The sequence below is a fragment of the Bufo gargarizans genome, chromosome 10, assembly GCF_014858855.1.
Source record: "Bufo gargarizans isolate SCDJY-AF-19 chromosome 10, ASM1485885v1, whole genome shotgun sequence".
In the NCBI taxonomy this organism is placed as follows: domain Eukaryota; kingdom Metazoa; phylum Chordata; class Amphibia; order Anura; family Bufonidae; genus Bufo; species Bufo gargarizans.
Genome location: NC_058089.1, coordinates 26057126 through 26069298, shown reverse-complemented (window position 1 = coordinate 26069298; position 12173 = coordinate 26057126). Strand labels below are relative to the sequence as shown.

At 43.1% G+C, this 12173-nt stretch overlaps 1 protein-coding gene across 1 annotated transcript; it reads left to right on the top strand.

The window, feature by feature from the left end:
* The first annotated feature begins 2409 nt into the window (after window positions 1-2409).
* On the top strand, window positions 2410-7427 carry INS (insulin). Its single transcript, XM_044269224.1, has 3 exons — window positions 2410-2514; window positions 3388-3593; window positions 7291-7427. Exons 2-3 carry the CDS (start codon window positions 3410-3412, stop codon window positions 7425-7427), a joined length of 321 nt encoding a protein of 106 aa, XP_044125159.1. The 5' UTR covers window positions 2410-2514; window positions 3388-3409.
* The last annotated feature ends 4746 nt before the right edge of the window (window positions 7428-12173 follow it).

Here is a 12173-nt window from a genome sequence, read left to right as displayed (position 1 = left end):
TGATAGGTTCTGCTGACCATACATACATGCTACAGACATAGTGCTGTGATGTCACAAGTTAACAACAATACTTAGTGCACCAATCGCTAATAACAAGTCAGACCTGTTAAAATGTGAAGTTGCACATATTGCGCCAAAATATTCACATTAGTGCCGATTTCGCAATCGCAAATATATCGGAGCACTCTATCTGTATATAAAGCTATTGGAATGTTCTGCCGTGCCAACCATTTTCTCCAGTCTCAGGAAACTTCTAACAGCTTGAAAAATGTAGCTATAATGACCCACGCCTGTATTTCGTGCGCATTACGCAAATATTACATTGCCGATTTTTCGCGATCAAGAAAATAAGCTCAAATTCGTGAATATATGACTAATATTCTACCAAATATTCGTGAAATATGGCGAATTCAAATATTGCCCCTGCTCCTCACTACCGGTAACCTCACTGGGCTCACTGCTGGGTGGAAGCCTCCACCAAGCTTTCCCCATGGAGAGCCCAATACATCACCGGATCTCCTAAAAAGGCACACCAAAAGGGGTTGTCTGAACCCGGACAACCCCACAAAACAGAGGGTGGTTATTAACGGTACACACATTTAGATTGGGTCACTGTCACTAGTGGGGTACCTCAGGGGTCAGTATTGGGCCCTATTCTCTTCAATATATTTATTAATGATCTTGTAGAAGGCTTGCATAGTAAAGTATCAATTTTCGCAGATGACACTAAACTGTGTAAAGTAATTAACACTGAAGAGGACAGTATACTACTACAGAGGGATCTGGATAGACTGGAGGCTTGGGCAGATAAGTGGCAGATGAGGTTTAACACTGAGATGTAAGGTTATGCACATTGGAAGGAATAATGCAAGTCACCAGTACATACTAAATGGTAAAACACTGGGTAACACTGACATGGAAAAGGACCTAGGAATTTTAGTAAACAGCAAACTAAGCTGCAAAAACCAGTGTCAGGCAGCTGCGGCCAATAAGATAATGGGTTACATCAGAAGGGGCATAGATGCCTGTGATGAGAACATAGTCCTACTACTTCACAAATCGCTAGTCAGACCACACATGGAGTACTGTGTACAGTTCTGGGCTCCTGTAAACAAGGCAGACATAGTAGAGCTGGAGAGGGTCCAGAGGAGGGCAACTAAAGTAATAACTGGAATGGGGCAACTACAGTACCCTGAAAGATTATCAAAATTAGGGTTATTCACTTTAGAAAAAAGACGACTGAGGGGAGATCTAATTACTATGTATAAATATATCAGGGGTCAGTACAGAGATCTCTCCCATCATCTATTTATCCCCAGGACTGTGACTGTGACGAGGGGACATCCTCTGCGTCTGGAGGAAAGAAGGTTTGTACACAAACATAGAAGAGGATTCTTTACGGTAAGAGCAGTGAGACTGTGGAACGCTCTGCCTGAGGAGGTGGTGATGGTGAGTACAATAAAGGAATTAAAGAGGGGCCTGGATGTATTTCGGGAGTGTAATAATATTACAGGCTATAGCTACTAGAGAGGGGTCGTTGATCCAGGGAGTTATTCTGATTGCCTTATTGGAGTCGGGAAGGAATTTTTTATTCCCCTAAAGTGGGGAAAATTGGCTTCTACCTCACAGTTTTTTTTGCCTTCCTCTGGATCAACTTACAGGATGACAGGCCGAACTGGATGCACAAATGGCTTTTTTTGGCCTCATGTACTATGTTACTATGTAATTTCACTGGTAAAATACCTTTATTGGTTATCTAGTAGATCCTCTGTAGTACAAAATATTCTGTACTGCCCCCTTTCTGTGTTAGGATCAGTTGCTTCTTTGGACACCTGTTGAATGGCGATTCCATTTTATTTTTCTTGCACATTTAAGTACTATGCAAGAGCCTGAAGATACTCCTGCCGTCACCATAGAAAGTCATTTACAGCTACCAGGATTTATTCCTTGCTGGTTTACTTAAGGCCTTGCTTTATGTGTCTTAGTTATCTGCTTATTTTTCTTAAAACTTTACTTATCCTTGGATGACATTTTTAGTCTTTGGAACCAATTACCAGTTTTCCATAGAGTTATGGACTCAAGTTAAAATGGTTTCAACTTACAATGGTTATCCTAATATTGTAACTTGAGGGACCACTGTATGTATATATATATATATATATATATATATATACTTTATATACTGTATATATATACCAATGTGACTGCAGATATTCATTCATTATCCATCATGTGCATTCATTTTCTAGGAATGAATTGGCAGGTGGTCTTGTCATCAACGAACAAGTGATGATGCTGAGAAGTTAAATCAATGATCCTTATGTTCATAGGTAATAGGTAACTGTTCACCTTCGTGAGAGGATTGGCTAATGAGCCAGCAGAATTTGGCAAGGTGCTTAGCTAAGGTGCTCCATGATCTATAAAATGGGCATGCAGGAGCAGGAAGATCACTCTCACATCTGCCATCTCTCCTTTACACCAGACCCACTTGATCCTCCTGTAGCACTTGTCCAGGTAAGTGTCATGTCATTGTGGACAGGATTTGGAAGGGTATCAAACCATCCCTTGGTTGAACTTGATGGACTTATGTATTTTCTCGACTGTATTGACTATGTAAATATGTAGAGGTTTTGATGTGCATGTAGAGCTAAGCAAAATCAATATTTTAGCTTAATCCCTGGGTCCCTTTATCTCTTATTCATTTCTACCCATTGACCCAACCAATCTGCAGTGGTATTTTTAAGAGCCAAAAGCCTATATCCACAGCATAAAATCTTAATACCTCTTACCGTTTATGAATACATATAGATTAATGTCAGTGTTAAGTTTTTGATATTCTGCAATATTTGACCATGTTCTCTGAATTTTTTTAGAACTCTTTAAGGCTAGGGTCACACGGTGACTTGTAGCCATAAGATAGCAATGAATTTACAATTCATGTAAATGTGGTAACATTTGCAGCAGACGGTGTGGATGACAGGAGTAGTTGTACTCAGTTTGGACATTCCCAGGGTTGTGCAGTGATGGGAAAGGTGCACGTCTTTTTCCCTTTGGGGCACACCCTAGTGTTTGGGTTCTCCTGCCTGGTGGTAGTTTGGGTGTCCTTGGTGCTAAGCGGTGCTGCAAGGTGCAAGACAGGGTTGTCTGGCAGAGGCTGGTTGTTGTAAAGCGATTCTCCTCACACTGTACTTCTCTAGTTCAGTAGTTCAGCTCTGCTTTAAAGCCTGACAATGGGGGAGCAGGGTGGCATAGGAAAATAAAAGATAGTGATCTAGTTTCTTCATCTGCAGTATTGCACATATATTACTGCAGATAAAAGTCAGAGTTTGTGGTGACAGACTCTCTTGCAGGTCATTGTTAAGTGTTCCTTTACTCTTGTCTACACAGATCCATCCTCCATTTTTTCATCATGGCCTTGTGGATTCAGTGTCTCCCTCTGGCAATTCTTCTCTTCGTATTTACACCCACCACCCAAGCCTTAGCCAACCAGCACCTATGTGGGCCTCACCTTGTAGAAGCCTTATACTTGGTGTGTGGAGAAAGAGGTTTCTACTACTATCCAAAGGTCAGAAGAGACCTTGAACAACCATTAGGTAAGCTGAATAATGCTTTAAGGTGGTTGTTTTTATTATTATTATTTTTTTATTTGCCCCCTTCAGTGGGACCTGTGGAGAAATCCATGCTTATCTGTTCCCCACAACTCCTTCTGGCTCCCTAGCTCCTGAACTTTCTTCACTGGACTTTCAATCTTCTTCTGTCAAGTTCCACATGGACAGAGACATGTGTGGCAGTGTAGCCAATGACTGACTTCAGGAGTGACGTGTCATAAGCATCACATCACTTTTGAATCATGCGCCGCTTGTGCACATGTCACTGCTGAGTCCAGTCATTGGCCACTGCAGCGCATGTCAACACATCTGTGTGGATGGGAACGAAAAGTCCTGAGAAGAGAGTCAGTGAGTCAGGGAGCCACAACCGAGCAATGGGAACTAGATGAGTACAGATTGCTCAACCGCTGGAACCTGCTCTCCTTTCCTATTGTACTTAAACCACAATATGCTTTCAACCCTAGACGTAATACTCTAAAAGCAACCATATGCAGTAATATTTTGGGTAAATGGTCTAAGCAGTCGCGGTTGGGACAAGTGATCAAACATGCACCATTAAAGATTTCAGAAGCTACAGAAATAGCTAAATGAGTGCACCATTCCAATATTCAATGGCAATACAAAAAATGTGTGTATCTTTAAGTGCCTTTGTTCACCAGAAACTCTTTGGGGGAATTTATATGCCAATCTTGATTTACTTTGTGCTGGAGCAAGATGCAGTAATTTACAGTATTGAACTACATAAACATCTTAATAAATATGGCCCATTTCTGGCCTTCTATGTGCCAAAAAGTGAAATCCCAGCCAGCTATGAGCTAGCAAAGATCTGAGCTTTAGTTTACACCGGTTTCTGGTGTAAACCCCACCCACGCCATGCCCACTTTTCAGAAAAATTTCAAGTTTGGTGTAACAATACAAAACAATGCTAGAATAAATTCCACTCTAATATTTTTCTCTACATGGCTTGGTGGTCCAAACTTTAACAAGGCATTTTTCTTTCTCGTAACTATGTCATTACAGTAGACTGCTTTGACTAGATGGCAATACTAAGAATTTGTTAAGAAATAGAAAATATTGATAAAAAATAAAATAGCTGCACACCATTATACATACAAACAATAGAAGCTAAGAAATGGGGATCATTCTAAATAAAAGTGGTATCATACCTACCATAAATGAGACAATGGAAGCTCTTAGCGCACATATTTGATCAAACGTGTGTCGGGCCCATCTACCAGGCATCAAGGTGATTTCCACAGACTGGTACCTAACACTAATATACCGCCTCTCACTGCCCTGAAAATTGTAGGCTTAGGTAAGTCCAAAGAGAGGCAGTGTATTTTTTCACACATGTCATAGCTGTTAAATATATATATATATATATATATATATAGCAGCTAGTTGCCAATTTTACACATTTTTGGCCTCAGTTGGATGAATGGAGAGCTGTGGATGCTTTTGACGCATACACTGGGAGCTTTGTCACACACAAACAGGGATAGTGCAGCCCTAAAACTTTTCTGACCCACTATTCCTACCTACTTGCATTGTGACCCTAGGCAGTGACCCCACATTTGGGCAGCCGTCCTTACGCTGGAATAAGTGTGAGGGTGACACACAAACAAGGAACTACAAACCGACAAACACTAAAAGAGAAGTTGTACAATAAAGGATTAAATGCCAGTCGGACAATGAAGTACAAAAATACCAGAGGCAAACACGCTAAAAAGTCAGAACCAGGAGAACAATACAATACCAATTCTCCAGAAGCAAAAAACGTAGTCACAATATCAGTTCAGGAATCCAAAGCCAAAGGAGTCTTCAATACCACAAGGGAACAGCAGAGAGAGCCAGAGGACAAGAGCTTTATTGGCACCTGTGTCACGGTGGGGAGTGCGGGAAACCCCTACAGTATAATTAGACCTGTTACTAGGCCGCTGGAGACTCCGGTTTGTCCGTTTCCTTGAGGAACCGGTTGTCTCCTATCCCTGACCTCTATGCAAGGGACCGTTAGGGTCAGTAGGATCTAGGTTCGAGTGTATAAGCCCTCCCACCTTTAGCGGGCGCTCATACGGTCAGGAGATCAGGGTCAGGATTAGGGCTGCTGTAGGAGGTGACCTGCTCCCTATCCCTGTTTTCGGGCTTAGTAACAGCTCTAATTATACGGTGGGGGTTTCCCCCACTCCCCACCGTGACAGTATGTCCAACTTGTCAAAACATGCAAAACAACATGTTGCCACAAGCAACAAGCATGCACGGCAAAAGTGTCATGGTCCACTACACCATACCATGACACAGCCGTGACACTCTGCACATGCAGTTGCCATCCTTTTGTACTGAGGTGGAAGCCTGGTGGAGCTGCCAGCAGTACGCCCTGATGCTCTGGAGCCCCAGCATGTCACCTCATTGGCCCAGGGCTCCATTGTCAGAATGGCCACCTAGCAGTCTTGGTTCTCCTGGCAACTGGAGGCTGCTGTCGCACGGAGGCACCCGTGGCTGGGGGAACCGTAACAGAGCTTATTCTGGTGCATACCCCAAACATATTGCTCTAACATAGTATGCACATCCATATTACCTGGCAGAAACCTGTCAGACACATTATATGTGAACCATGGCACTATTGCGAACAGAGTCTAATATGTTGCAGTAACTAGTCTGATCAGCTCAAGGTGATATCTGTTTATATGTTCCATAGGACTAAAAATATGTCTACTCAGTTATCCAAATGAAAGGTATAATATGGATGCTGCCAGTGATGAGCTAATCGATTCTTTAGAACCAACATTCGACCCCAAAAATTCTAATTTGTCAGAATTTCTACAGAGAGAAAGAGAGAGCGAAAGAAAGAGGGAGAAAGATAGTCTAGAATCAATTTTTTTTTATTCTGATTTGTTAAAATCTGAATTTCTTGAGATTCAGTTCGAGAGAATTTTTCCAGAGAAAGAGAGACAGAACGAGAGATAAAAAGAAAGAGGGAGAAAAAAAGACTCCAGAATTGAAATGCAACCTAAATTTTGAGAAACATTTGATTCATCAAAATTAGAATTTCTTGAGATTTAATTTGAGATTTTTTTTTTTCAGAGAAAGTAAGAGAGAGGGGGTTTAAAATTGATATCCCATGCAAATTTCTTGAGATTTGATTTGGAGAGTGAAGGAGAGAGAGAGAGAAAAAAAAAAAGAGATAGAGAGAGAGATTGAAAGAGGCCAGGGGTGGATTGGTCATAGACCCTACAGGGAAATTTCCTGATGGGCCGATGCCCAGGGGGCCATCAGAGCCCCCCTTACAGTTGTCGGCTGGGTACAAAATGATCTGATGCTCTCAGCATTAATTAATGCTAGGGGCATCAGCTCCTGAATTCAACTGTATTACCGGCCTCAGGACTGAGACAGTTGAATGCTGTAGTGGGGTAGTAGAATTTTGTGCTGAGCTGGGGTATTTGGTTCTTCTGGGGTGGTATATTGTGCTGTACTATGGAATTGCTGGCCCCGCCTGCTACTGTTTTCCTTACCTATTTGTGTTGGCCATGTCAAATTGTGTTGCCCTGCCTTCTTTGGACCCACCTACAACATGAGGCCACTTTAAGGTTTATTTCCTGGGCCACTTTAAGCCCCCAGTCCACTCCTGAGGCCAGAACCTAGTCCACTCAAATAATCTACTATGTCATTATTTTTTTTTCTCCAGTGAACGGACCTCAAGGCAATGAGCTGGACGGGATGCAGCTCCCATCACAGGACTTTCAGATGAGGAAGAGAGGCATCGTGGAACAGTGCTGCCATAGCACATGCTCATTGTACGAACTCGAAAACTACTGCAACTGAGCGCTCCTGGGGCAGTAATAAGGGCACTTACCTAAACGATCAGTTATGTAATATTACCAGCTACCTGTATCAACACCCTCTGATATTCCTATTGTGTCTTTTATGCTAATCTTTTTTATATCGGAACCAAAAAATTCACCACTTTGAGATGAAGATATTAATACGTAAGGACTGTTCTAACATAGTTTCCGACTGCAAAAAGACACAAGTGGAATATTGAAGGACAGGTGGCAAAAGCTTACAAAAAGAACGGGTTCATGCAAGGGTATCAAGTCTCCCGAAACTAACCAAGCGAGGGACGGGGTGACAGTGAACAAGTGGAAGAGATTGTGAGAGGAATTTCGTTAACCCGGTTCTTTTTCTGACACTGAATGGGGTGAAATGCCTTGATGTTATACAAAGCCTCTTTTCATAATATGTGTCCTGTACCTATCCATCCTCTCTGGCTGGCTGAATGCAAATAAATGGAAGCCATAAAGCACTTCTTCTGGTATTATTTAACGCCGCTACTGTGTGTATAATAAGTTTGATTTATAAATACATTAAGCCAGGATTTATAGGCTCGGGGGCTGTCATCGGGCCGGCAGCTGCTGTGATTAGCTGGCAGATTTTACTTCCAACCAACAGGAAACAAGAGAGGGAAAAATACATTGTGTACGAGCAACAAAAGCAAATTCCACCTCGTAGCTACTTCACATTTTTCAGGCCAAAACCACAATTAAATTATCATATAGAATGGCAAAACACTTCATTCAGCGAATCAGGCTGCCATGGCGGGGGAGAGGTTAAATTGGTGGTGAAACAGGGTATGCAATCTTTGGGATTTTTTAAAGGGGTGTATAAGAGGACACGGGGGTAGACAAAGCCAAAAGACCTTATATCCCATTGTAAGAGAAGCAGTGCTGCTTTCTATTAAAGAAGAAGTTATGGCTTGAAGGGGAGGGGGTGTCTTGACTGTTGGCTGAAAGCCACTCGCTGTTGCCTACCCGGCCCCCCCAAACCCCCCTATCGCTCACCGCCCCCCGCGTTCTTATCCTGAACTGACCCCCTGTTTGGCTTCATTTCAAAAAAGCAAACCTCAAGCCCCCTCGGAAAGCCCTGAGACTGAACGCCCCAGTCTGATGGCCCCCCTCTCTGCGAGACGGGGGGCTTCCTGCTCCAAGGCAGCTGGGAGCTCTGTGCTTTGTCTCTGGTGCTGAAGGAGGGGGGAGAGAGGTTGAAAGGTTAAAGGGGAGCAACACTCTTCAGCGGCTAGAAGGGGGTTAATAGAGTAACGTTCTGCAAGGCACTTAAAGGGAATTAGCTCAGGGTAAATGGTCTGCAGATCTGTGACAAATAATTGAGCCGCAGCTCGAGATGGGAGGGTGAGAAATAGCATAGCATTGTGATATTCAGGAAGGGTGGGGGGGGGGGGGGCTGATTAATAACATAAAGTCCTGCAAGTTGAAAGAATAGTTTTATGGGAAAACATTTTGTAAGCTCGTGCAGAAAGTCTAGTTAATAGGGGTGATGCTCTGCTGCAGAGGTTGGAAAAATGAGGGATATACTGCAGCTGGAGCAGCGGATCAAACTGATGCAGATCTAGAAACGTCAGGGTGTCGGAATGATTTGCTGCAGATGTGGGGTCGTGGTGGAGACTAAGCAAACATTATTGTACTTGCAGAAGAAATATTTAACATTATATAGCGTATAATATACACAGGTAAAGGCAGCGTGGACATTCACTATGGTATGGCCAAAACTGAACATGGCTTCTTGTATGTTTACTTCTGTACTTCATTGTACCGTATGCCCATTATATACCCGTCTAATGAGTACCACATTGCTTTGCCTGTAGCTGAATCTGAAAGTAAGCCGACTACATTACAATAATGCCAATCTGTAGAAATGAAGACATGGACCGCACATCCACATGCCTTGCATTAATCTCAGCAGAATTTGTAAATGTGTTCATGAAGAACGTAGTACATGTTTTTATCAACATGCAAAGGCCCACTCAGCACGTCAAGGTGTCTCTTTCGAGCGGGTCCCTACTCTAATTCAGCATGACGCCACATGGCGAACACCAACACCTATTGGCACTGGGCCACACCAACCAACAGGAAAAGCCCCACCACAACACAGCAAAAACAGCAACCGTGCAGCACTGTCCCATGTGAACAAAACCCAAAAGTTCACTTTTTCATATGGTCTTCGAAACCAGACGGAGACCATACAGAATTACACTTATGTAGTCTCCTACTAATTAAAAATACGTGGTTTTAATGGGAGGAGCGCTGATACCATAACCAAAAGGAGGAGACAGGACCATACCTCCCAACCATCCTGAATTTGACAGGACAGTCCCAGATTTCAGTGGCTGTCCTGCGGTCCCAAAACAGGGGAGGTACATCCCGCTTCAGGCTGCTGTCTATGCTTCCATACGATGCAGAGACAGTTGCCTGTAATGATGAAGCAGGAAGCTCCCCGCTTCATCATTCCTCCCCTTTCGGCGCTCCACACTGCTGGTCTGTGAAGGGGGCAGGGGCAGCTGGGAGTCAGCTGTGCTCCTCCTACTCAGACCAGCATCTCTGTGTGTATCCTGCTGCTGCTGCTGGGTAGATCATCGGAGGAACCAGGTGACTATGTAGAGTTTGTTTTTTTACTTCCTGTGAAGGGGGCATATACCTGGGCATATTACTGTAAGGGGGAACATAACTGGCATATTACTGTGAGGGGCACATATCAGGGCAAAACTATTGTGAAGGTGCATATATCAGGGCATAACTACTGTGAGGGGGCACATATCTAGCCATAACTACTGTGAGGGGCACATATTTCTAGGCATAACTACTGTGAGGGGGAGCATATCTGGCCATAACTACAGTGAGGGGCACATATCTGGGCATAACTATTGTGAAGAGGCACATATCTGAGCATAACTACTGTGAGGGGCCCATATGTGGGCATAACTACTGTGAGGGTCACATATCTGGGCATAATACTATGAAAGCGGCACATATATGGGCATAATACTGTGAAAGTAGCACATATCTGGACATAACTACTGTGGGGCGGCACATATCTGGACATAACTACTGTGAAGGGACACATATCTGGGCATAACTACTGTGGGTTGGGGCACATATCTGGGCATAACTACCGTGAGGGCACATATCTGGGTATAACTACTGTAGCGGGTACATATCTGGGCATAATACTGTAAAAGTAGCACATATCTGGACATAACTACTTTGAGGGGGCACATATCTGGACATAACTACTGTGAAGGGACACATATCTGGGAATAACTACTGTGAGGGGGCACATATCTGGGCGTAATCTGTGAAGGTGGCATATATCTGGGCATGTAGGGGTACACACACAGTGTTGGACTGGCCCACCAGAGTACCAGAGAATCCTTTGGTGGGCCCAGTCTCTGGCACCATAGTAGGCCCTAAAGTTCCAGGAGAAAAATACCATTAGGAGCAACCTTTGGAGACAGTAAGTTGCCATTCGGGTCTGCTATTTTTATTTAAAACCTATTAGACTTTATTGATGATATGGTAGGGACCCGAGAATAATTTTCTATGGTGGACCTAAGGATCCCCAGTCCAACCCTGTCCAGATGTCACAACTAGAGATGAGCAAATTTTTAGAAATTTGTTTGAATTCAGATTCTATCTAAAGTGTCCAATTGCGTTTAAAAGTCATCTATGAAACTGTGGGATCTCCCCAGACTGTATCTGATCTTTTTCAAGCTCTTTAACAGCAAAACAGCATTAGTAATATCAGAGTGATAGAGACATACAAGGCGGATCCCTGGGGAAAGAGTATTTTGGCTGGACAACCTCTGTGCCTAGAAGTCTTCTATAGTGCTACGTATTCGCAAATATTCTAGATTTTTTTTTTCATCTGAACCCATGATCCCTCCCTGCTTCTTGCTTGTGGGGCAATGAGAAGGCTGCAATATCTTTGTCTGAGCTTAGCAACATCCCCAGCAACCAATAGGAAAATTGCCTACCCCTTACTATATAAGAACCTCCCCAGCAGCCATTTTCTGTAGTTTTTTTGCAGTTCTGAGAGAGAGAGAGCAGTGTTATTGCTGTGCCCTGTGCTTTGCTTTGTCATTACATTAGTTAGTTAGTTAGGTAGCTTATATATATAATACAGATAGTCAGTGTAGGTTATATCCTGATATAGTGTAGCTGATAGGTTCCAGTGCAGGGTGTTAGGTAGTGTGATAGGAATTACTGTTTCTCTGTTGTCCATACATACATGCTACAGACATAGTGCTGTGATGTCACAAGTTCACAACAATACTTAGGCCTAGTTCACACAAACGCTTTTTTTGCGAGTGTACGGGCCGTTTTTTTGTGTTCCGTATACGGTCCGTATACGGAACCATTCATTTCAATGGTTCCGCAAAAAAAAACTGAATGTGTTCCGTATGCATTCCGTTTCCGTATTTCAGTTTTTCCGTTCCGTTGAAAGATAGAACATGTCCTATATTTGGCCGCAAATCAAGTCCCGTGGCTCTATTAAAGTCAATGGGTCCGCAAAAAAAATGGAACACATACGGAAATGCATCCGTATGTCTTCCGAATCTGTTACGTTTTTGCTGAACCATCTATTGAAAATTTTATGCCCAGCCCAATTTTTTCTATGTAATTACAGTATACTGTATATGCCATACGGAAAAACGGAACAGAAAAACGGAACAGAAATGGAAACACAACGGAACTCAAAAACGGAACAACGGATCCG

Coding starts and splice junctions, on each gene's coding strand:
- INS (XM_044269224.1), top strand. CDS start 3,410: ATGGCCTTGTGGATTCAGTGTCTCCCTCTGGCAATTCTTCTCTTCGTA. Junction 3,594..7,290: donor AGACCTTGAACAACCATTAG/GTAAGCTGAATA, acceptor TTTTTTCTCCAG/TGAACGGACCTCAAGGCAAT.